Raw genomic sequence first — 26,764 nt, 5'->3', positions numbered from 1 at the left:
GGATAATTAAATGAGGCCAAGTAAAGATCTGCCACATCCATGTCTGGTTGTTTGGATGCCATGGAAATGGAACAGAAGTAAAAGCTTATGAGTGATGCTCTTCTCAAACAAATAACGAGATTCCTTTTTTTTGCATTTTACTCACTTACATTTACAACAAACTAGATAGGATATCTGTAACAGTGACATTAATGCCACTGTGAGACCAACTGAAAAGCAAAATCTACACTAATGGCATCCTAGAGGCAATGTTCAATTCGGCTGTACCACATAAACAGCAAAATGAAAAATTTAATCATTATTATTCATGTTATTCATGGTCAATATTACCATTATCAGTGTTGCAAACAGTGTTCAACACATAATGAATAGCACTCAATAAATCTCCTATAAATGGATGAATTTCTACTATTACTACATTGAACACAAATGATAGTAAGAATATAAATTTATTAAAATCTTTTGGGCTCCTTAATTTTTAAATTCACCTGCCAAAGTTCTATATTTTTTATCTTGATCTGATGCAATTACTTCATTAAAACCAATTTTTTAAAACTTAAATTAGTGGTCAATCCATTGCTGTTAACAAACCAGACAGAACTCTATGTCAAATTAAGTCTTGCTTAGGATACAACTCTCTGTCACTACAAGCCAAAACTCACCCAGGAGAGTTTCTTCCCTCAAGCTAGTGAGTCCTAATTGTCTCTGACTTCAACAGATTTAGTCAAGAGAAGTGGTCAAATAAAAATGTGGTAAGAGCCAAATGCATCTTTAGTAGATAGTAGATAATTGTGCTACACACACTCTGAGGCATTCAGTCATCCTACCACCAATTGCACCTGCACTTTTCATTTCTCCCTTTCTTTTTTTGTTTCATTCACTCAACTGATACATTGATACAGTAGCTTTTATGCATGGATCCAGCACATGCCAGGTGAGTCGGTCTCAGTTCTCATAGGGCTCTCCCTGCCTTCCTACCGCCTGGCTTGTGAAGTCTACCACTAATAGTAATTGACCCTTCTTGGTCCCACAGAGAGCACTTCAATTTGGACAGGGCTGGCTTCCTGGCTGTTCCACATCTGCAGAAACCCATCCAGCGGTGCCATTCACCATTCCAGTCACAGGCACTGGGAGGATGGAGGAGGAGGAAGAACAAAGGTACTCTGGGGCAAGGGTAAGAAAAGCCCACATGCATTCCTGCCTGAAGACAGGATGATTCTTACTCCAAGGAAGGCCTGTCACCACCTTCATCAAACAGCCTTCCATATCCATATCCTGTCTGCTGCTAGAGCTTGGCAGCATCTCATTTCTAATCAACAGATGGGTGAGCTCTAAAAGGGGATGCTTGTGCTTCTAAGTTTTCTTAAGCCGTATGTTATCCCTGCACTGACTGCAAAGTCTACCACTACAGTTATTACACATGCTCATTTGGTGAATTGGCTTGGTCTCTTCTGCTCCACCAAATTCAATTAATGCTTACAGAATGGTGACTAGGTCTCAGGTGCCATGGTACATGCACTCACGTTTCATCTTCTTCACGGCCCATAGGAAATGGGTTCAGAAGCTAAGAAACGTGACTGGATCCAGGATTTGAAACTTAGGTCTTTGCCAGACTTTAATATGCATGTTCTAACTTCAGTGGGTTACCTATTAGTGGATGGTCGGCTAACTGCAATATTAACGAGGTCAAAATCACACGCTCCAAGTTTTCATTAGCTGGTCACTCTACTCAGGTCTAAGGCCAAAGACCTTATTCTTCATAAGTCAGCTCTCAAAATGAATATATACAGATGTACCCAGGTTCATCATCATCATTGAGAGAGGTCAAGGATTACATACTACTGATGGTCGGCCTAAGAAGACTGAGAAATGACTTAGTGAGACTAGGACCACCTCAGGACGTGACCTGGAGTCTTCTAATTACATAACCTACAAACCAGGAAACCAAAGAAACAGGGCTTTACTTCTTAACTGGGCTTCAGATGTTCCTTAAGAAGGAGGGCCATGTGAAAAATAGTTGTATATAATTTGAGCCTGGATGACAGAAATTATAAGTGGGTAAATGCCAAAATGATCAAAAAGAGTAAGGAAGAGCCATTTATGACACCACCTGAAGACCCTTTGTCCTTACACAATTTTAAGTGGGGCCTTTTAAAAGAACTGTTACGTACATAGTTCATGATGGGTAGCTCCAAAAAGAAGAAAATCATAAAAAAGGGACTGTTGTGTACAGTCAGTAAAGTGGAGCGTTTATAATAACCTGATAATGCAATGCAATGCAATGGAAAATAGAACGCACCTTTGTCTGAGCAGGTATCTTGTTCTGTATATTCAGCGTCATGGTTTCCACTTTTGGAGCAGCACTAGTGAACGGTATCTTTGGAAGTGGTCGAGATGTTGTCAGCTCTGGACTCTCTACATCCTCATCAGCTCCTGGAAAAGTAAGCGAAGATGAACTGAGCATGGCAATCATGACACAGATGCCTCCATTATCAGGCACTATGGCCTGACGTTGACACTGACGGAATCATGTTCTTTCAAAATGCTGGCTCCTTAAGACTTCAGCACAAAGCTTCCTGTGGTCTTCACCATGATGAAGAAGTGATTTCAAAGGTGTCTGTGGGTAGCCTAGCAGTTTTTCCTTAATAGTATTATCCTGAACACTCAAGTAGCCCTTCTTTTGCTTGCATGTTCCTTCTCTCCCTGCTTGACAAGATTTTTTCCCATCTACACTGAAACATGCTCCATTTCCATTTTAAGAACACAACAGGTCAGGTGTGGTGGCTCGCGCCTGTAATTTCAGCACTTTGGGAGGCCGAGGAGAGCGGATCATGAGGTCAGGAGATCAAGACCAGCCTGGCCTATACGGTGAAACCCCGTCTCTACTAAAAATTTAAAAATTTAGCTGGGCGTGGTGGCGCACACCTGTAATCCCAGCTACTCGGAAGGCTGAGGCAGGAGAATCACTTGAACCCAGAGGGGGAGGTTGCAGTAAGCAGAGGTCACACCATTGCATTCCAGCCTGGGTGACAGGGTGAGACTCTGCCAAAAAAAAAAAACCCACAGCAAAACAAAATGCAAACAGGAAAACTCTCCTATGGCTGACTCCTTATTTCATGTGAGTTCCTGCCCTCTCCTGGGTTTTTGTTTTGTTTCTTTTTTTTTTTTTTTTTTTGAGACGGAGTCGCCCTGTCGCCAGGCTGAAGTGCAGTGGCACAATCTGGGCTCACTGCAACCTCTGCCTTCCAGGTTCAAGTGATTCTCCTGCCTCAGCCTCCCGAGTAGCTGAGACTACAGGCGCATGCTACCACACCCAGCTAATTTTTTGTATTTTTAGTAGAGACGGGGTTTCACCATGTTGGCCAGGATGGTCTCGATCTCTTGACCTTGTGATCCACCTGCTTCAGCCTCCCAAAGTTCTGGGATTACAGGCGTGAGCCACCATGCCTGGCCCTCTTCCTGGTTTTACAGGCAGATTTTTCCAATGGGGGTGGATACTCACTAGGTCTTGTCCTCATCATCTTCTCTACTCTGCATTCTACTCCCTCCAGGAGCATTTTCCCTGTCATCACTATTAATACTGTTTTGTTAAGGTCACCAGTATCCACAGCACCCAATGGCACTTTTCAGAATCGCCTTCCTCTAGTAGAACTTCCTAGCACCACTGCACACTGTCAAGTGCCATCTGCTTCCTGACAAACCCTATTTCTTTGGGTTCCTAAGAGTTCCTGGCTTCCCCCTCACCTTTCTGGCTATTCTAAGTTTCCTTTGCTGGTTTATCCTCCTCTACCTGAACATCAAATATCAAAGAGTATCTGAAGATCTGTCCCTAAGCCTCTTCTTCCTCTACACTTTCTCCCTCATCCATGTCCACAATGTCAATAAATGATGAGCTAAGCACAGATGATAACTAAATTTACATCATCGGCTTTTACCACCCCTCTCAAAGTCAGACTCATATCCAGTGGCCTTCCTGGCATTTTCACTTGAATGACTCAAAGGTACAACACACCTCTGTACATGTCCAAACCAGAGCTCATGGTCCCTTTGTCTTCTCCTCGTGTGACCTTGCAGTGACTGAAGTCCTCTGTTCCTACACACCAAAACTCTGACTTCCTCTTCCTTACCTTGTTTTTGAATCCATTATCCAGTCCTATCAATCTTATCTTCTTATTATCCCTCCACTCTTAACACCGTTCTACAGTTCCAGGGCCACCACTGCAATCCAAGCCACTGTGACCTTTCCATGAACCACTGTACCTGCCTTCTTCCTAACAGGCCCCTGAGTGCCTAACATGGTGTCTAAGACATAACAGGCTCTGATCTGGTATTTGTTCAACAAGTGACTTTCTACCTGAGCACAATTTTTGTTTGTTGTTGTTGCCTTTTCACTAGAATAGCATTTGAGAATTTCTGACATCCAAATACAACATTCCTTTTAAGCTGATCATTTGTCAAATTTGTAACAACTCAAACAAACTCCAACTCTGTAACTCAAACTAACCAGGCTTCCTCAGACAATAAATGAAAAATACCTCTAAATTCCTCAAACAAAAGAAAATGTGTATTTTCCACAGAATCGTATCAATGCAATAAGCAAGTGGGAAAGCAACACATGCTGGAAACAACGTGCGATGGCTATGGTTCACTTCTTTCTTTTTCTTTTCTTGCTCTGTCACCCAGGCCAGAGTACAGGGGTGCGATCATGGCTCACTGTAGCTTCAAAATTGCGGGCTCAAGCAATCCTCTCACTTCAGCCTCCTGAGTAGCTGGAACTAAATATATGTGCCACTGTGCCCAGCTAATATTTAAAAAAAAATGATTATTATTTTTTTTTTGTAGAGACGGGGTCTCAACTATGTTGCCAGGTTGGTCTCGAGCTCCTGAGCTCAAGGGATCCTCCTGCCTGGGTCTCCCAAAGTGTTGAGATTATAGGTATGAGGCACTGTGCCTGGCTCCTGGCTGGTTCATTTCTTAATTTATCAACTGTCTCCTTTAATTTCAAAACATATATATTCATTATTATACAGAAGAAATGGCAGGGCATGTTGGAATAAATACAGGGTTTGGTATTAAGAAAGCAAACAAACCTAGTACTGTTTCTGGCATTTATTAGCTCTTACTCTTAGGCAAGTAATAATACTTGAGTCTTGGTTTCGTCATCTGTAAAATGGGGCTAATAACAACTAACCCACGAAGGTACATATATATCACAGAAACATGTCTAACAGACATGATACATATTTAAAGCATTCTATATAAACTGTTATGTAAATATAGGTCATTAATAATGATGGGTCCAGAAATATAACGCTGTTTTATCAGGTGACCTAATTATCTATCAACATTTTACATATAATATGCTTAATTTGTTCCTACAATGAATCATTTTCTTACAAAGAATAAGAATAAAACTTCAATGAGAAATGAAAAATTTCAGTCTAGGGTTTTTAAAGACCCCCTTGTTTCACAAGAGTTACCAATATGAGCATCAACCTAGAAGTGGGATGAATCTGTATGAGGGAAGAGATTTGTAAAGTAGAAAATCCTTGAGCTGGCACTTTTAAAGTTAAAGACAGGGCCAGGCACAGTAGCTCGCGCCTGCAATCTTAGCACTTTGGGAGGCCGAGGCCAGCGGGTCATGAGGTTAGGAGATCAAGACCATCTTGGCTAACATGGTGAAACCCCATCCCTACTAAAAATAAAAAGAATTAGCCAGGTGTGGTGGCGGGCGCCTGTAGTCCCAGCTACTTGGGAGGCTGAAGCAGGATAATCGCTTGAACCTGGGAGGAGGAGGTTGCAGTGAGCTGGAATACCGCCACTACACTCCAGCCTGGGCGACAGAGTGAGGCTCTGTCTCAAAAAAAAAAAAAAAAAAAGACAGATGGGAAATCTGTCTCAGATGGCTCTGCTGCTTTTAATATCTTTATTAAAAACATTAACTCTTTTGCTCAAACCAGAAATCTCGGAGCCCCACTGAGTATCTCCTCGTTCAGGTCCTACTGTTCTCCCTGTCTGAAATAGACTACTCCAAGGCCTGTTTCCACCTGGGAAACTCCTGCTCACACTATCAAGTACAGCATCAATATCACCCCCTCTCTGAAGCCTTCCTTCATCTCTCCATCAGGGCACCGGTTCTGTCTCTATGTTCCCATGCTCATTCTCTTTTTTTGGTGTTGTTGTTACCCAGACTGGAGGGCAATGGTGCGATCACAGCTCACTGCAACCTCCGCCTCCCGAGTTCAAGCGATTCTCCTGACTCAGCCTCCCAAGTAGCTGGGATTACAGGCATGCGCCACCACGCCTGGCTGATTTTTGTATTTTTATTAGAGATGGGGTTTCGCCATGTCAGGCTGGTCTCAAACTCCTGACCTCAAGTGATCCACCCACCTCAGCCTCCCAAACTGCTGGCATTACAGGCGTGACCCACCACACCCAGCCTAATTTTCTTTTTTAAAAATAACATTTTCTTTTACTTATGGTATGAATGTGTCTCCCCAAAACCCATGTGTTAAAACCTAATCTCCAATGCAATAGTAATAAGAGGAGGGACTTTAGGAGATGAGCAGGTCATGGGGGCAGAGCCCTTATGGAATGGAATTAGTGCCTTTTGGAAAGAGGCTTGAGGGACACTGTTTGTCCCCTTTGCCATGTGAGGATGCAGCAGGAAGGCACCATCTAAAAAGAAGTCAGAAAGCCCTCACCAGACACCAAATCTGCTGTGCCTCGATCTTTGACTTCCCAGCCTCCAGAACTGAGACCAATAAATTTATAAATTACCCAGTCTAAAGTATTTTACTATAGCAACCTGAATGGACTAAGACAACTTATAAAAATAATACTTTTTAAAATACATTTGCATGTATTAATTTGGAAACACAAAAGAAATAAATACAATTATCCTATCGCCAGAGAAAACACTGTTAGATTTTATTTACTGAAGTGTCCCTAGAAACCCATGTACTGAGTAATTACGAAATACTTTCTCAATGAATGAATATCCTCTGTGTCTTCTCACCTTCCAAATGAGCTTTTCATTTTTGACATGACAGTCGCACACTCTTAAGAACTCTTATGTCTCAGAACATTCCTGTTTTATAGTATCCTGTTTTTGTGCCATTGTTCGAATATCTGCTTTTCTCTGTGAATTTACTATGTTTTTCTGTGAATTTTCTTCTTCCTGTAAGTGGCTGTCCTCTCCCAATTTGGGGGTTTCTCTTTCTCTCTTGTTACAAGTTTTTCCTAAATATCTGGGGAGCCTTGGTTGCCTGTTTATATTGAAGAGGGAAACACCAAAAAGAGGACTAGAAGCTTTGAGCACACAGGAGAGGTGTGTCAAATGTGGGCATCATCCCCTTGACTGAAATTTTTCATTTCTCATTGAAGTTTTATTCTTTGTAATACAGAGCTGTATGCTTCATTGGAGAGCTCCCATGCCACTCTCTTTGAATTGGTCCAGCTTCCCAGAGGAGAGCCTCCCAGTCCCCTACCCAGAGGGTAAAAGGACAGACTGCCAGTGTTCTGGGAACTGACTGGGAGAAGACAAGACAACTGGGGATCACACCACATTAAATTATTCTTAACCTAAGAACTTATTCTCTCTGTTTTACATAAGGTACCCCCAGCCCCATCTGTTCCTGAAATACCCCCAGGTTCTGTTTTATCCTCTCCAGATAATAAATCTCCAGGTTTCCCTCTGAGGGCAGGGAACATGAGCCCCTTCACTGCATGACAGAGGAAAGGAATCAGGGGATCTATTTCTTAAACAGACTTCCAGCCAATCATCCTGAGTTTAACATCACTCTCACCCTCCACTGAATGCCACCAATTCCTAGGTCCCAAGAGATTCTGCTGTGTTAACTGGGTTGCTTCTTGGCTCTCCCCACTGCTAACTAACTCGGCCTTTCTGAAGCCTGCCAAGTCTATCCCCACTAGCTCATCTTCTTCCCAGCTTTCAAAACTTCATGGCTTTTGTTTCCTTTACTGTTTTGTTTGTCCTTATGAGTTCACGCCCAATTCTTTTATCGTCAATTTAGTTGCATACTGAAAGGTAGTAGTGTTCGATCTGCCATCTTTAACCAAAGGTCTATATTTTAACTCTTACATTTTTGTTATACAGCCCTTTCCTACATTATGTCACCCCTCACCAGGTATCACAATGATTATTTCTCATGTTTGTATTTCTTTCATTAGACTCTTGGTCCCCTACAGACAGAGACCAAGTCTTTCTTATCTCTGTGCCCCAAGAGCATGGCACAGTGTGTGGCACACAGCAAATGCCTATGAAGGGTTTCATGTTTGCTTATGCCCATACTTGAGCCCACATAGAGAACATAGTCCTATCTCCTTGCCCAGGAAGTCCCCTCTGGGCCTTCAGCCATTACTTCCAATCCATTTGCTTTTCTACTGGATAGCTGGATGGAAGAAGGGACAATTGGTACACTGGCCAAACCCTGGGGTGTTTTTAAGCTGGAACCGGGTAATTCTAGAAGGGGTTTATGACACAAGGAGGAAGAACAGCAAAGGAATGAAAGAAAACACTCTCTCACGCCCAACTCCCTCACTTTCTCGGTTCTATTACCTTCTAACAGCGTGACCTGAGGCAAGTGAATCTCTCTGTGCCTCAGGTTTTCTCGTGGGAATAATCGAAATACTAATATAATCTATCGTTTCAGACATGTTATAGGGGTTAGAGCAGTTCCTGACACAGTTAAAAGCTTCACAAATTTTAGTTACAAGTACTGCTGCTTCATGCTGGAAAACAACACTCCCAGCTCAGTGTAAGGTGGTTTCCAAAGTCAGGAACGAAGCTCTTTCACTTCTTCACAGCAGTGATCTGCCTAAGGCTAGGGCCATGGCACAAGCAGTGTGGGCCCATGTTTAACCCTCAGCTTGATCTATCTGATCAGTGGGTTCAGGACTTCAAATGACCCTCCCTAACTCTCTTTTACCTGGATGGGGGCAGGGGGTCTGTAGAGGTTGGCAAAGTCATTGTGTTGATTTGCTAAGACTGTCCTTAAGTTTAATTTAAAGAAAACTTACTTTAAGCATACTGTTTTCTTTAAATTAAACTTAAAAGTCAACCTTAGCAAATCAGCAAAATGACTTCGCCAACCTGTACACCCCACTAACAACTCTTGGATTCTAAGATCTGTGAAGTAGGAACAAAAAAGGTCCATAGTTATTATTTCCTGGGACATATTGAAGATGACAGTTACAAAGCACTCTTAAGGTGCTAAAAAAAAAAAAAGAGGTGCCATGAGTGAAAGATACTTACAGAATTGTGGGCAATAAGAACAACTCTTTTCACACCCAGTCTGTGATATATATCACTCTCCCAAGAATAACTAGAGTTATTTTTACATTAGGACTGCATTGTAAGCTCATTGTTACTAGGTCAGCAACCACCTCTTGTCTTTCTCAGACTTTCTGCTTTTCAACTTAAAACATTCACTCTTACATGGCTAGATTTCTACCAAAGACACAACTGATTTTAATTTGTTCTGGGTCATTCTGAAGCCCAGCTCAATCTGATCACAAAAGTTATACCGAACATAGATATCTAACAATCTGTTGAATCTGTTATAAAAACCCTAAAGCAAAAAAGGTCTGGATAAGTCTTGCCTACCATGCTGCTGACCACAAATTTCTCACTTGACTATTAATTAAGTATGTGGAAAGCTCTTCCTTTTTTTGAGCTTCCTTTGGGTTGATATGGTTTGGCTGTGTCCCCACCCAAATCTCACCTTAAATTGTAGTTCCCATAATCCCCACATGTCATGGGAGGGAGCTGGTGGGAGATCACTGACTCATGGGAGTAGTTACCCTCATGCTGTTCTCATGACAGTGAGTTCTCACAAGATCTGATGGTTTCATAATGGGCTTATCCCCTCTTGGCTCATACTTCTCTCTGCTGCCACCATGTGAAGAAGTACATGTTTGTTTCCCCTTCTGCCATGACTGTAAGTTTCCTGGACCTCCCCAGGCATGCTGAACTGTGAGTCAACTAAACCGCTTTTCTTTTATAAATTAACCAGTCCCTGTGTTGTTAGCAGGGTGAGAATGAACTCATACAGGGGCCATTCTGAGAACAGGGGAAATATTCATCAATTATGGTAGATTGCAAATGTGACCAGAATCCCTTAATCCTCCGTGTATATATATCCTCTGTAAATGTGACTTTATGAATCCTTTCACTAAGAGGTGGAGTCTGTTCTGGCCTTCTGACTTGCTTCAACCAGTAAATGTAGTAAAAGTGATGCTGTGCCCAGTTCTAAGGCCTGGCTGCAAGAGGCTTTGCACACTTCTACTTGCTGTTACTGTGAAAAAATGGCTTGCCTACTGGAGAATGAGAGACCACACGAACAGGACCCAAGTCTGCTCAGCTGCCCCAGAGATATGAGTACCCAAAAGCTGCAAACCCAACCTAAAGCTGTACACTCAACCGGCAGCTGACCACTGACATGTGAGGGAGCCCAACCAGCCTAGCCTACATCACCAACCTACAGAATAATGAGTTAAATGAATGACTGTTACTTTAAGCCACCAAGTTTTGGGGTGGTTTATTATGTAGCCTTAGAGTGGTAATAGATAACTATTAATAATATACTAAGGAATCTGATTATGTCACTACATAATCATTTTACTTGGCTGCTGCATTTTCCTCCTACAATACCCTAGGAATAAAAACGTATTAACTTCTTGGTCTCATCTACAATTTTTAACATAAGGTAGGTGGTTTTATGAAACCAGTGTTTGAGGGATTTCTTGAAGGGTGGTTTCCATGACATCACTCTGAAAGTCTTAATAAGATTAAAAGCTAATGTTGACAGAGCACTATGTGCCAAGCCCCCAAATCTAAGAGCTTTAGATGTGTCAACTCCCTTTTAATCCTCACAACAACTTTATGGTAAGGACTATTGTTACTTTCCATTTTATAAAGGAGGGAACTGAGGCTCAGCAAATAAATTCTCAAGATCTCACAGTGTAAGTGGCAGAGAGAGCTAGAATTAGCACCCAGGCCCTTTGATTCCAAAGACCGTGCCCTTAACCACTGTGCATCCCGCCTGTCTGCTTGAAGTAAGTGCAGTAAAATGTGTGTGCGTGCATGCCTGGAGAATGAGGTCCAGTGTTTAGAAGCAGCCACCTTACCCGAGCCAGACGCAGAAGCGTAGTCATCGTCATCAATAGGATACACTCCTGAAGCTTCTTCAACGGAACTGTTGTCAAGGTACATGTCTTTATCAGATGTCAGCTCTGCTCTCTGAGAAAGGAAAGACAAGGGAGTCAGGATGTTGAGAGATTAAGAAACATACTTGTATATCTGATTGTTCAGGTACATACTGCAGTGACTACCCCCCCACTCCCACAGTAGTCTGAATCCACATCTCTGGCCACAGTCTTCCTCAGGCACCCTGACAATTTACAGCAATTTGATAGGTGAGCACAGACTAATACCTGCAAGGGAAGCCTACACAGCTTAACCCAGTAGAATGAAAACAGTTTGGAGATCTAAACTCCTATCTTGGGCTTATTTTGTTGCATTCCACTAAACTTACCTGACTTTCAGCCATCCCAATGCTAGTTATAAGCCATCTTGGGCATTCTCTTTGTCACTCCCTTACTAGAAAGGGAACAAAACACTTAGGACTTTCTTGGGGATGAATGCAAAGGTATTACGGCTTAGCTTAGGCTAAATAATCACCCATGGATCCATCAAATCCTACCAGTGCTTGCAGGCCTGGCAATGCTCAGAACTTTACCGCTACAGATGAGAGATCCCCAGTCACCCGGGTCCTCGGGCCATGCAGGCCTTTCTACCCCAGCCCAGACCTGTGCTGAGGCCAGGCACAGTGTCCAGAGAGGAGCAGCGCCCTTGAGGCTCACCTGACAGGGAGAAAGCCCACTGCACGCCTGCTTCTAGGGCTCATTGGCTTAGCAAAGCCTTAATGACAAATACAGATAAACCCACACGAGCACATTCTTTTTCTATTACTGACAACTGGTAATAGCAAATCACACGCTTAATATGGAGAGGGATCAGTCACTAAGTATACCAGTTCCACAGCTTCTTAACTCTTCAGTAAGAGTTTAGTATTAAAATTCAACCTAATCCTGCCAAAAGAAGAACCTGCATGAACTGGAGACAGAGTAGAGGTATAAGACTTTAAAAAATGGTTTTAGTAAATTGATATTTTACTACCATTATCTCACAAAAGCCCAGGAAAAAAATAATAAAGCAGACAGGCAGCTTTTAAACAACGCTTGTTTGGAAACAGGCAACACTCATTATTGCTCTATTTTTAAAAATCATATAGAATGTTTGCTCTTAACAGAAATTATAAAATAATGTTTCCCTTACTACATTGGCTTTCATTAGATTTAATCTTAAAATAAAACTTTCTCTTCCAGCAGTCGCTGTGATTGGAACCTTCCTAAGAGGACAGGTCCAACCCTCCGTAACAGTACCATTTTATTTTCTCAGGTTTCAGCGGCTGGCTAGCAAGGCTAAAGCACTTTAAACCTGAGCCCACATTCTCCACCAGGCCTCAGTGCCAACTGAAAGCAAAGTATGGGAATCTATTTTGTTTGAGCTATCACACTGGTGGATTCTGAGAACTGAAACCTTAGGGACTGGTGTTCCAGTGGCCTGGACCACCCTGAGCCAAGAGTGTGCTGCAACTTTTCTACTAGAATGGTCAGAGCTTAACTCTGCAATCTGACGCCACCCTGTTACACTGGTTTCCAAGGCTATCACCATTCCAGACTGTAATTCCCAAAGCTTGTGAACTGTGTCAGGAGCCCTGTGTTCTATAGCTCTATCATCAACTGCCTCCTCTTAGGCTCTCAGCTCCTTTAAAGGCAAGGCTTCCCTCCCCCAATCACAGTGCCTGGCATATAGTAGATGCTCAGTAAACACCGCTTGGGTTGAACCACTGTTTGTGCTCCCATGAAAAAGCCATTCTCAGTCCTGCTTGTCTTAAACTTTGTCCCATTTACTTCCCCTGGAGGACCTCCTGGTTTCTTCTCTCAAATCCTGTCTACTATGAAACAGGCTGTGACTTCTCCACTCCTTATACACCTCCTAATTATAAAGTACTATTTTAGGATTTTGTAGCATATGAACAGTTTAAGACATAAACCTTCACTGTTACTTTTCATTGTTTCGTGTGTATTTTTCTTGCCCCTCAGCAGAGTACAACTCATTGAAGGCAGGTTTTGAATGACCTGTGTTCTCTGTCCCTCTCAAAATGCATGGACGCAAAATAAATATTTGACTGAGATTACTTAAACCAAATTGGCCTTGGACTGAGGTTTCAGAGTTACATGTCACAAGACCTCCAGGATCCTCGTAGTTTAAAATCTCTCCATTTTAAGCCTAGGAGACCATCTGCCCCAAACCTCCTATAGCTTGCATTGCATCTATTTAAGTAACCTAGAGTCTTAAAAGTAAGCAAAATATTCCCTTTCAATGTTAGAAACTTGTTTCCCTTTTCTTAACATTGAATGACTTTCATTTTCCTCTTGGCTCTGTCAATGAAGTTTGATGTGGCAAGGGTAACATTGAGATACTTAATCCCTATGTGTAAATTGAATTTCAATTCATTAGATGACCCAGTTGTCTGGACTAACACATCTGTCATGCCACCAGGCAGATGAGCCAAAAATGCCTCCCAGAGAATTCTAGCCACCTCACCGTTCAACCACACTGGCAGCCTGACAAGCCAACTGACTTCCTGGGACAGCCATCAGGCCTGTATTTCAACAAGACTTGGGGTGGAAGTCAGGGTGTGTCTAGAGAAGCTGGCTTACCCTCAGCCACTCAGTTACGTGGGGTCTACAGGGCTCCAGGGTGGTCTCTGGGCTGACCAGATGTTTAATGTGTTTAAAGGCAGCCAAAAGTGTGTTTCTCTGTGATCCAGGGTGGTGAAAATAATTTTGACCTCAAAGTTCTCTCCCACTCTGGTTTCAGGAGCACCAAGAACATAGGAGAAATTACCAATATCTTTCCATAAAGTCCAATTTAACATAAAGCAGGGCCCTTTTCACTCTGTAGCAGATAATGAATACCTCTATTGCCTTCCCCTTTAAAAAATAAAAAATAAAAAAAAACCCTGCGCTCATGACAAATTCCTTTTATGAAGACTCCACACTCTGTTCTGAAAGGGTTTCTGGAATGAACATGCCTAGGACGAGAAATGATTTATGTACCAATATTCCCTTGGGACAAGTAGACGAGCATCTCCTCAAGGCCATGAAAAGGGCTGAATTCGAAACTACCAATTTTACACCTGGTGAAATGTGGTCTGCTTGACTGAGGAGAAAACCTTGGGACATACTCTGCACACACTCCCTTACTCAATGGGACCGTGACGCTGGACGAAAGCAACTGGAAGGAAATGTGCAGAAGCACACAAGTCCAGAGCTGCAGCCTGGCTGTAGAATGTCATAACGAGGCTGTTTAATTTGGGACTGACCATCGCTGTGAGGCGGTGCCAATACTGTTGGCTAACAGGGTCCAGAGTACAAGCTGGGAGAAAAACAAAGCTGGTCTTTCAGACCTTTCCCTTTTGGCTGATGCAAGACGTGAATACAGGAGAGCAAAGGAAGACTGTGGAAAGCAACAAGGTACGACCAAGAAGAAAATGTGCGGCAGACAGATAGAGGGTTCTGCGTAATGCCACATTCAGCCAGGGAAACTGAAGCACTACACTGCCTCCATAGATGAAATTCCCAGAGGAGAATGCACATCTGATTCAGTTGTGTAAACCCACAATGCCTAGAAGGAAGGCAAGATACATACTTGTCTCCTATCTCCACCCCTTTGCCTCTGGCCCCCCGGCTCTGGCTAACTCATCATGTTGGGCCTGGACCTGGACTAAGGCCTCCTGACCTTGTCACTGCCCACGTCTGTGTCTTTGAAGCCATTCGATGCAGAGGGACTGTTCCTGAACTCAAACATCATCGTATCACTCTCCTGCCTTTATTGGCTCCCTGCCACATAGAGGATGACATAAAAACTCCTTAGCTGGGCCTAGCACAGTGGCTCACGCCTGTAATCCCAGCACTTTGGGAGGCCAAGGTGGGTGGATCACCTGAGGTCAGGAGTTTGAGACCAGCCTGGCCAACATGGTGAAACTCATTCTCTACCAAAAATTACAAAAATTAGGCGGGTGTGGTGGCAGGTGCCTGTTAATCCCAGCTACTCACAAGGCTGAGGCAGGAGAATCACTTGAACCCGGGAGGCAGAGGCTGCAGTGAGCCGAGACTGCGCCACTGTACTCCAGCCTGGGAGACAGAGCAAGGAGACTCTGTCTCAAAAAACAAACAAACAAACAAAAAACAAAAGTCCTTAGCCTGGAAGAAAGTTCTTTACCAAGTGGCCTCAGCTGCAGTTCTAGTGTCAGCTGCTGCTGCTTCTTCTGCCCAAACCCCAGGCACCAATACAAAAATACCAAGAAGAGATCTGGTGACACCAATTTCCTTCATATTATACCCCTAAGAGGAAATAAACACCTTTAGGATGGAAAATTGAGGACAGCGATGGTGATCTAGGCCTTCCACATTTGATGATAAAAATTTAGAGTTTGATAAAGTGATTCAGCCCAAACTTATACGGTAGTTGTAATAAAAATGACAAGAACAAATGTTAATTCAATACACAAAAGATCAAGTGTACTAGAGCCTTGATTTAGTCAGAAACATCACAAACCTGTCCATTTTCTCAGCAAAGACAATTTGTAGGATAGCAACTGAACAAATCTATTTGATTTTTCTCATGTAGGTAAAACCTACACTGAACAAATACCATGTTTCAAACTGCCAGTGTGGAAATCTGTTATTTAGAAATTCAAATCCTTGCTTAAAAAACACAACGCCTTACCTACTAAGCAGAGGTCCTCCACATGCTTTCAACCAGTGCAACCAACACAGTGGTCAAAATAATTAAAGCTCAAATTAGTAAATGTCAAATTTACTTTACGGTTTTAACTCGGGTTAACAACGAAAGCAGAAGGTAGAAAACTTAATTATGGATAACTCAGACTCCCAGACCCAACTTTCAGAAAATTGCCTTTGAACATAAAAACAAAATATCCATGTGGTCTAATAATACGTTTCGTATCACATCACAGACAACAAACATCTAGACGATGCCTCCTGTTTTACGGTAAAGGCAGTCCAACCCCAATTACGACTCAAATGTATATTAACTTTTATGATGATTACAAAGTGCCAAAAAGGCTATAACTGTAGCTTATCTTTCCATAGGTGACTCAGTAAACTATTTTATTACTAGCAACACACATTATAAAGGAAATAATAATTAGCTAAAAATTTATTTCACCCACACAGTCACTCAGAGATGATATACCTGTCCTTAAGCTAAACTTGTCAATTCTGGCTTAGGTCTAGCCCAAAGGAACATACAATTTTAGAGCTTGACTGGACACTATAGTCACCAAGATCACTGATTTATTTCAAAAATGAAGAAACAGAACACCAGAGTGGCAAAGTAGCTCAAAAGTCCTCTGGTCCAGCTGGTGGCCAAACTGGAGCCCGAAGCTCTTGACACCTAAGTGTGGGCTCTTTCTGCTGCACTGCAATGCCCCACAATATGAGTGACATCAGACCATTCAGCCTTGGGTTCAAAAGGATTAGCTGTGGCTGTTAGGTGTTTATTATGTGCCAGGCATTTTGTGCTTAGCATTTTATTACACATTGGCTCATCTAATCATCTCAACAATCTCCAGGGCCTACCCAGGAGATTGTTGCCTGAAGTCATACAGCCCCAGAAGTAGGGACTTGGGACCTCAAAATGTGTGTCACTGAGCATGTTCAACATGCTGCCTACCTTGTCCTTCCCTTTTCCTGTGATTCACACGTAATAATAATAAAGGACTGGGGAAGAACTACAATAAAGAGCTGTGTTGAACTTGGCTTAATTCAGCATTTTCAAACTTTGATCATGGAAATTCTCCCCCCAGAATATCGATTTAACATCTTTCAGAACTAGTATTCTTGGCATCATAGATGGGGAAAAAATTGCACTGAGAGTTTTGAGTTCTGGCTTAACAGTTACTTCTCTGCCTAATACCCCTCAAATTTCCTACATGGAAGATGCCTGGAGCCATGTACACCAATTGTCATTCATTAATTTTTACTAACGCCATTTCTAACAAGCAGGTGACCTACGCAAACTAAAAATGTAACAGAAGGAAAGAACCCTTTGTTTACTGTGGGAAAAAGATCCTCTTGTCCTTGAATATGTTAGATATGGCTGACTTATAAGCACATACTGTTTGTTGTCTTTACTAGCACTTACTTTAAGGGTTTGTTTACAGAGAACTATCTAGTATGTAGCAATTTCCTAGGCTTACCTTATTATCCTGTATATACATACAAACCATCCATGGAAAAAAGCCAAAATCAAAAGTGAGGTCACACATGAAAGAGAATTCTTAACCCCCCCTACCTAAGAAATTCTTAAGAAAGGTCTTTAGGCTGGACACAGTGGCCTATAACCTCAGCACTTTGGGAGGCCAAGGCAGGCAGATCACCTGAGGTCAGGAGTTTGAGACCAGCCTGGCCAAGACGGTGAAACCCCGTCTCTACTAAATATGCAAAAAATTAGCCAGGCGTGGTAGCAGGTGTCTGTTACCCCAGCTACTTGGGAGGCAGAGGCAGGAGAATCGCTTGAACCCAGGAGACAGAGGTTGCAGTAAGCCAAGATCACGCCACAGCACTCCAGCCTAGGTGACAGAGCCAGACTCCATCTCGAAAACAAAAAAGAAAAAAAGAAGGGTCTTTAGTTCCAAACTGCTTCAAACATCTTAAATAGTTCTTAATTCACTATATAGAAAGCTAAAGTCTTTTTAAGAAACACTTCAACATCCCTTCCACAGAGTGGGAATGAATTTAAATGATTTACTCATGCATATTAGGAAAACAAACCCAAAGCCAAAAAAATAATCAGGTTACATGAAGGTAGAATCGCATTTGGGTGGAAAGTGGGAGGCACAAGGATGACTGGGCTGGTCATAAAGATGTCAAGTAATAGGCAACTTTGGAGAAATTCCTCTAGTTCCATGAAGCTTCTGAAACGACCCAAGGTCTGGGAGGTGACAGAATTCCTACTGTTATTATTTACAGTCCTTGAAGTCTGAACCACTCACTTGGAACGTACCACTGATGTTGGCTGTTCCTGTTGGATGCCTCTTATAGAGTAGGGCTCTTCTTATACCACTGAGAAAGTGAGTTCCTTGAAGATGCCCAAGACCCAGGCCTGAGCCTGATGCTTTCTGCGTCCTCTCCCTTGACCGCCGTTGTGTTCTAGGAACCAACGTATGGTAAAGGCTCAACAGAAAGTAGAAGAAGCCCTTTTTTCTAAGGGGCTGAATCCAAGCTTTATGCCATTTGGTGAAAGGAAATAATCAAGCCCTTTAAAGAAACTACCTGGTTACCCCACAACTGAGAAAAACAGATCAATGTTCTCTTACATGGTCTCTTTTGTAAAAAGCTGGAATTCGGCCTTATTCTGTGAGGGGGACTGCCAGAAAAGGTAAATGTGACCTTGGAAGAAATCTTGGGCTCATGAAGAAGGCCTCCAATGAGCCAGGCACGGCTCTGGTCTTTGGAAAACATTTAAATGGCTAAGGAGTGTGTTAAAAAGTAACACCAAGTTAGGGTACTCAACTGTAGAAATTCTCTTTTGTTTGAAAAAAGAACTAAACTTGCTTCAAAGCAGTTAGATTTCCTAAGCCAACAAAGCTCCAAGTAAAATCTGTTTCATAAAATGCTCAGCGCAATAATCAGTACATTAACTGCACCCCCACCAAACAAAAAAAAAACAAAAAAAACCAAAAAAAACTCTTGCCAGAGGATTACTTGGCACATCTAAACTTGTAGTCATGATTCAATATAATCAATGTCATTTTCAGAAAGGGGCCTTGCTGTATGTACTTTGGGGCATCTGGTGGTGTAAAACGATTTTTCTTCCTACAGTGTTTGTTTATTCATTCTACAGAACAGTACCTGGCGCAGTAAGTGGTTTGTTGGGTAAATTTAAAATAGCATCTCAGATATGATGATCCAGAAAGATCTCAAATGCTTATTTAACTGAATGATGTCCCCTTCCCCTGTCCCCAAGCATCACAACACATAAAACAGGATGCACCCGCCCCCATCCTTCTCATTTCTCTTCAACCTAAAGCTTGGTAACAATGAGCAGCCCTGGGTACACACACTCGCTGAGTCTATGCTCACCTCCCAGTCATCGTATCACCGGAATATCATTCTACAAACTCATGTCATCCGAACCCTCAGGTGTTCCAAGCCATCATCTCATGATGAACCCTTAATTGAATAAAACCAGCTAAAAAGAAACAAAACCTTCGCACCCAAACTCTTGACACATTTCATACATTTTAATCAAAATAATTACAGAGACAACTAATTAAAAGCCAAATATCCCACCTGGAGAGAATGGTCACATTATGCCCTTTTGTTGCTTTTGAATTTCAAAACACTTGCATTACAAAATTCCATCAATACGTTTTTTAAAAATATACTTCATGAGACTGGTGTATTGCTTACACTAAAAACAAATAAACGAACAAGAAATCTTCCTCCTCAGCCACAAGGATAAAAGGCAACTGGGGGGAAAAAACAAAACAAAAGCAAAGCAGAACACACTGACAATTCTTACTTCTGTTTGTGGTAATGGGTTCAGATTCCTGATCCAGAGAGAGAAGGGAAGCAACCTTTGTCTTGAATTAAATTTTCTGGCAACAACAGTAGGGATGTATGAGGCAATGTATACTAAAGCAACGCCTGGGACTTTGAGTGGGATTATGTTGAATATGCATGACACACAAAAGGAAAATGTTCATGACTTACAGATGTGCTCCGCATTGAGCTTTCTTCCTTTTTTGGAATATCAAACAGAGGGAAGCGAGAGGTTTGCAGCCATGTTATCATAGGCATCGCTGCCTCTCCCCCTCCCAAACTAGAATATTCTAGTATTTATTTTGCTATCCATATGACCACAGTTTAGGCTAGAGTAAAAATAGAAGCTGTGTGAGCCTAACCTGAAAAGCTCCAAGTGCTGGAGAGGGTCAGCATTAATAAATTCTAACTGAAGTAATGAGATTCTGTTTCCTGGTGGAGTTTGGCAGGAGAAGGGGGGAAAAAGATATTTGGAATTTATTTCGTATTCAGAAGTGTTTTGTAAAAACTACCATAATGGAACAGAGTCCAAGTCAAGCACAGGAAGCCAACAGGCTCTGGTTTAGATTTAATAATTCACTTTAAGGGTTTTTCAACTGCTACAATTCTAGGCCCCAAGGCATAACCACATATATTCTCCTCCCTATACAAGGGCTGACAGAATGCCACAGAAAGCTTACAGGACAGAAAAATGGGAAAGACCTTGGGGCCAAAGGGCAGACCACACCTTTCCAGGCTTCAGCTCAGGCTGGAGAAAGAATCTGAGTTCTGAGACTCGCCACAGTCAATGGATAGAATTTCCAAGTGTTTCAGGGGTCTGGGCTAGAACTGAGTCTGAATGTCAATAGGAATATGGAACACTCTGCTGCTGGCCTGTAAAAAGAAGCCTTGACTATTTAAAAGATGCCAACTAACAGAAATTGGCACAGATCCTTTGGAAATCACATTGGCAATGTGTTTTAAGAAGCTATGAAATCTTTTATACTATTTGACCAGATGTTTCTTCTCCCAGGAATTATCCTAATGAAATAAAAGTTAGGGTGTTTACTACTGCATTAAAGACAAATCAGGGAGACAATCTCAATGTCCACTACAGGGGGGTACTATGTCTGGTAAATAATTATGCATGATATGTTAGTTTTCTCAACATAGCCATTAAAAATCATATACCACATAGTAATAAGTAAAAGTGTTTGTAACAACATATTAAATTTAAAAAGCATACATTAATTTTTTGTAGTATTACAACTATATTGCAATTTCATATATATATATATATATTTTTTTTCAAATACATATATATATTTGGCCAAGCACTGAAAAGGGAATGGAAAATGAAGAAGAAAGATAACTGGTTAGGGTGGTGGATTTATGTGTAATTTTTTTCCTAATTGATATTACAGCTACATTTTTGGCACTATAATGTTGCTGAAAGCACAGAAAGCACAAGACCGATAAGTCATAGACACAAATGACTTGGAACCAGCTTTCAGACATCAACTGTGCAAATAAACTTTTGAAAATTAATTAACAGCAAATACATCCAAACACAAGACAGACACACACACACACACACACACACACACACTCTTATATATATAATATATCATATATATATTATATATAAATCAAAAGCGAGTATCATGAGCTGGGTGCAGTGACTCATGCTTGTAATCCCAGCACTCTGGGAGGCCAAGGCTGGAGGACTGCTTGAGGTCATGAGTTCAAGATCGGCCAGGGCAACATAGTAAGGTCTCATCTCTACAAAAGATTTTTTTAAGAAAAGAAGCAAATATTATGGAAGTATGTAAGTACTGAAAAAAAAAAAAAAAAGTCACACTTCAGAAAAATGCCAACTCACAGAACAGTGCTTGGGCCACTCCTGATCCATTTCACCTGTGGTCACAAAGGCAAACGGTCTAATAAAATGGATATTCAGTTGTTAAGATTTCAGGTTTTAAAAATTTCTGGGTATAATAACCTGTCTTGTTAGCGCCTCCTTGCTCATGGGTTATTTCAAATGGAGGAAGCCACTCCAAGTCAAGGAGAGCTTGCTCCGTTTCCCAGCACGCAAGCTCCCTTCTAGCTTAGCTTCAACCAGAGGAGGCAGATGCCTGCACTTGAGCCCTGTGCCTCCGACACACCTGCAGGGCTGACATGCCAGTGAGCTGGGCAGATGTTCCATACTGCTCCTGGTTTTCAGCGTCCAATCTATATCTATTACACCTACCTCGCCTGTTTGTAATGGGAGCCTCTCCTGCTGATTACAGGAAAGCCTGTAAGTGACCTGATCTAGGAGGACTTTTTAAATGAAGAAAATGACACTTGCAGCTGGTTCCTTATACTGGGAGCCTGAAAATGTGTCAGCACTTTCAAAGACTCTCTTAAAAATTTAAAAATCTAAACAAAAGCAAGGAAGCTAAAAAAGAAGGAATAAATCTAAAGGTGATGAGACCACAGACTTCAAAGCTGAAGTTAAAAGAAACTGTTCTGAACGGTAGGGTTTTTAATACCTAGCACCAAGTCACCAGGGTGGCTGCACTGTGTGCCAAAGAGATTATTCATATTCCTGTTATCTACTGGGAAAACAGCCTGATTCTGCCCAAGACTCATAGCCCCAGGTTCGGTATTTATTTTTGTATATAAAGGAACTGTTCCTGGCCAAAATTTTTAACCAAGTAAAATAAATGATAACGGCCAACCAAGCAACTTTTAAAGAAATGGTTTCCTTGACAGAAGAACCAGGAAAATATTTAAAGGTATTAGAGTCTATTATGAAATCCATCACAGAATATGCATGAAATTCCCCAGCAAATGAAGCCTTCCCCGAGCTGCACCATGGCAGTTGGGGCAGAAGCATTAGCTCCCGGTCAGACTGACACGCTTCACGCAGAGTATACTGATGACCACATGACCTGTGCCATCTCAAAGCAAATGCATTTTAGAAAGGACTCCTGTGCTGAAGTGCTGTATATGAGTACTTTATCTGCAGAAGACATTCAGGTTCTTGCCCAATGAGAGGGAAAGGAAACCTGTGGACAGTAATATTTTTTTTCACCAATGACAAATACTTTATCAGCTGTACAAACTGACACGTGGCCAAAACCCTCAAAAATTCAAAAGGTAACCTAACCCACTCCCATGCTGCCTTCTGTCTTTCTAATCTACCTCCATCAAAATCTATATATGAAGACATTCCAGCACCCTGCTGACAGAATCATATAGTACTCTTTTACTTTTTTTTTTTTTTTTTTTTTTTTAAGAGATGAAGTCTCACTCTGTCGCCCAGGCTGGAGTGCAGTGGTGCAATCTCAGCTCACTGCAACCTCTGCCTCCCAGGTTCAAGAGATTCTCCTGTCTCAGCCTCTCGAGTAGCTGGGATTACAGGCGTGTGCAACTCTATGCCCAGCTAATTTTTGTATTTTTAGTACAGACAGGGTTTCACCATGTTGGCCAGGCTGGTCTCGAACTCCTGAGCCTCAAGTGATCTGCCCGCCTCAGCCTCTCAAAGTGCTGGGATTACAGGCCTGAGCCACCAAGCCCAGCCGTCATATAGTAGTACTCTTATCCTTATGATATCAGGGTCGCACAGGATGAAAGGTAAAAGCGAATTTGTAAAATGATAAAATTACATGCTTAATTAAGAAATAACACTTAAGAAGCACTTTTGAGAATACGTTTAAAACAAGAACACATATTATTATTTTTTGCCCCCGAATGAGGCTGATTTATAGTAATTCACTAGTGACAATTAAGTCTCAGTTGGAACACACATGTCTAAGTACCATTTCATAAGAGATATAACATTTCATTTTCTAAAAATGTGGAAGATGAAGAAAAGCAAAACAGTTAGGAATTAAAAATAGATCATCTCAGGAATTTTTTTCTCCAAGTTAGTCCAGGAATTAAAAAAGCTGATTCTACTAGTTCTGAGGCAAGCCATACTACAGAGGCCCCTGTGGGATTTGGCACTCAGGGGTGCTAAATGAAAAGTGATGCTAAATTCAACACTATTTTATAAAAATCCCCATACTCTCTAGGATTTTCAATTCTTCCCAAATTAATAGGGTACCCCATTCCTGCAAATGCCTTCTGTAAAGGAGCCAATGGCAATGAATGCCCTGCTCCCTCTTTTAGAATGAAAGCACCTGGACTACCTGTTACATTTGAATTTTCTAGAGCACACAGAGTCTTACTGAGTTAAACTCTGGAAGCCCAGTCCACATTAATGGTCTCTTGCTTGGGCCCTGTCCCATGCCCTGTGAGGATGGGACCAATGTTTCTAATATTTAATAGATTTAACTGCTCCAGGCACACTCACTTCCAGACAGACCCTCTGCCCACAGAGTGGAGTTTATGATTTAACTGGTATAAGATGAGTCTGCAGTCATGATGCTCACATGTAAGATGCCAAATGAAAACATGTCCACTCCTCAGTGGCAACAAGCAACAGCTGAGGATATGGAGGCTTGGGAGCTATCGGTTGCATTATCCCTTTGACTGGACATACCTGGCTTTGGCAAATGCTCTGGAACAAAGACATCCTCTGACTCTCCCTTCCTGCTGCTTAACCTTACACTCTGCCTGTAGAAAAATGACACGCTTCTTGCCCCTCCTGCTTTGGAGGCTGAAGAATGCGGCTGAATGATTGCAGCTGCCACGGTAACCTCTTTGGCATGCATGCCAGCAATGCCTCACCTAAGAGCCTTTCCCCTGCCTCGCTGCCCTGGCCCACCGATGATGACCAGAATCCGTTCAAGTGGTCACATTGCAGGGCAGCCCCCATGGTAACCCATTTGGAGCTGTTCAAGCTCATACCAAAGAATGATGTTTTTAATACAGATTGTTCTTTTTAAATCCTTTACAAAAGCAGCTGTAATCAATCGTGCTGGGGGGCTCTGTAAAAAGCTGCCATTGGGAAAGCCCTAATATTGATTCTTTTCCCTTTCACGGCTTTTAAGAAAACAATCCCATGCTAAGAAACTATAATCAATTTTTCTAGACTTTGCTAATATGAAACAGTATCTAAATTAAAATGTTATCTTCAAAAATTACAGAAAAATTGTAGCAGATAAAAGAAAGCCATACGTTATCCTGCCTTTCATGTAAGAGACAACATGTTTGTTTAAAACAAACACCAGTTGAACAAATTCAGTAACTGTTAAATACTGATTAAAACTCTGCAACTCTTGTAAGAGTTCTGTAGCAGAAGACGATAGCTTAAAGATTGAGGAAAACTCTGTCTTCATTTGAGATCTGGCATTTCCAATTTTTAATTTGGAAGATAATATACTATTTTCTCTGTGCCTGTTCTTAGAGAAAAGTATCAATTCTAAGCCTGTGTTTATAGACAGTCATGATTCCAAGTGGTCACATCCTGACTGAACTTCCAAATACCGGAATATTTTAAGTCTTTTCACAGGAATTATGGTAGATATATTATTCTGTCAAGTTTGCCTTTTCACGCTAGGCCTCTTAGAAACTCAAGCATTTCAAAAGGCACAAAGTCAATATTTAAAAAGCTACAATGTGCAGACAAAGCAATTTGGCATTTTCATTTAAAACTTATATTAAAAACCCTCACTAGCATCAACAGCCAATTTCCAGATTAGACATTAAAGAAAGCACAATGTAATCTAGTCTGTTATCTGTTTAGAAGAAAAAAAATTTAGACTTTATTAAAATGCCATACATAAAACGAATACAGAACTGAAATCTAAGTAGACTGACAGCCCATAATGCTTTATTGTCAGCGTGGCACCTACCACGTGAATGAAATTAGATCTGATCAAACCCAAAGTGCTGGCAAAGAAACAAAACACAAAAAAAAACTTAACTGCTATTTGCTTTGCTCCCAAATAAGAGCAATTGCAGTTTCAATGGAGTGTGCTACAATTTCTGTGGCAAGTGTCTGATATGCATTCAGGTTTCACATTCCTGGTATCCAACAACCACAGGAGTTTACTGAGGAAATGGGTGTACAATTTCCAAATTTATTAGTTGGGAAGTTTAACTCCCTTTCCACACCCACCCCATCATCCCCTCAAATTAGAGAAGGCCCCTGCTTTTTCTTTCTTTCTTTTTTCAACACCAAACTAAATAAGCAAGAGCTGAGAGTTCTGTAAAACTCCTTAACACTAGCTGATCAAGGGCCTAAACCATTGTCAAGCCATGCCGCCTGAGGCTGTCACACAGGGCGCATTTCACAGCTTCACTGGCCTGGCAGCCTTTTTATCCCCAAAGTCATCTTAAGCAACTGTTCTTCAGTAAACAGACCTCTGAGCTTCATCTCTTCCATTGTAAAATTGTGGCACAAAAGAGCTAAGCATTAAAGAGAAACCAGAATCAGCCTGGTCAACTAACTTCAATCCCGTCCTTCTCTCTGAATGCTTTTATTTGCATTAGGGCTGTCTAATAAAATCTGTGATGATGGAAATGTTCTACATCTGCACTGTCTAAAATAATAGCAAATAGCCACATATGGCTATTGAGTAGCTGATACATGGCTAGTACAACCAAGGTACCGAATTTTTCATCTTATTTACTTTTCAATCAATTTAAGTTCAAATAGACACATGTGGCTATTTTTCCAGACTTTTCTAGTGGCTACCATACTGGACAGTGCAGCTCTAAAGAGAATTTAAGAAACTGTTGTTGGAAGCCCGGACACATCAAAGCCACCTACCTTTGCTGGGCTAAGCCACTTAAACATTAACTGAACATTAACAGAAGTCAGTGCCTAACAACATAATTGCCTTTTCCATCACAACTCTCCCTTGGCACTATATATCTGGCAGAAAGATTAAGGAGTCCATCTAACTAGGTCATTTAATGACTACTTATCAAACAACTGCTATGTGCTGAAATGTCCTATCATTTGTGTAAAACAGTAAGCTTCATGAATGGATAGACAAACTAGAGTACAGCCATACAATGGAATATTATTGGCGATAAAAAGATATGAGCTATCAAGCCATCAAAAGACATGAAGGAACTTAAAACGCACATTGCTAAGTGAAAGAAGCCAATCTGAAGAGGC

At 41.6% G+C, this 26,764-nt stretch overlaps 1 protein-coding gene across 2 annotated transcripts in view; it reads right to left on the bottom strand.

The window, feature by feature from the left end:
• Nucleotides 1-26,764, bottom strand: part of SDC2 (syndecan 2) — a 115,770-nt gene that overhangs the window by 6,966 nt on the left and 82,040 nt on the right. The window contains exons 1-3 of one of the 2 annotated variants that reach the window (XM_063726734.1): nucleotides 19,706-19,856; nucleotides 11,152-11,263; nucleotides 2,300-2,433 (exon numbers count right to left, since the gene is read on the bottom strand). In XM_063726734.1, coding sequence (XP_063582804.1) covers nucleotides 2,300-2,433; nucleotides 11,152-11,236 — 219 coding nt within the window. In that variant the 5' untranslated portion in view covers nucleotides 11,237-11,263; nucleotides 19,706-19,856. Of the gene's footprint in view, nucleotides 1-2,299; nucleotides 2,434-11,151; nucleotides 11,264-19,705; nucleotides 19,857-26,764 lie in introns of those variants that run through there. The other variant, XM_054561119.2, reaches the window with a different exon arrangement.

Source organism: Pongo abelii, chromosome 7 (genome assembly GCF_028885655.2).
Source record: "Pongo abelii isolate AG06213 chromosome 7, NHGRI_mPonAbe1-v2.0_pri, whole genome shotgun sequence".
NCBI classification, from domain to species: domain Eukaryota; kingdom Metazoa; phylum Chordata; class Mammalia; order Primates; family Hominidae; genus Pongo; species Pongo abelii.
Note: the sequence above shows the minus strand (reverse complement) of the source record. Positions and strands in the feature narration are given on the sequence as shown.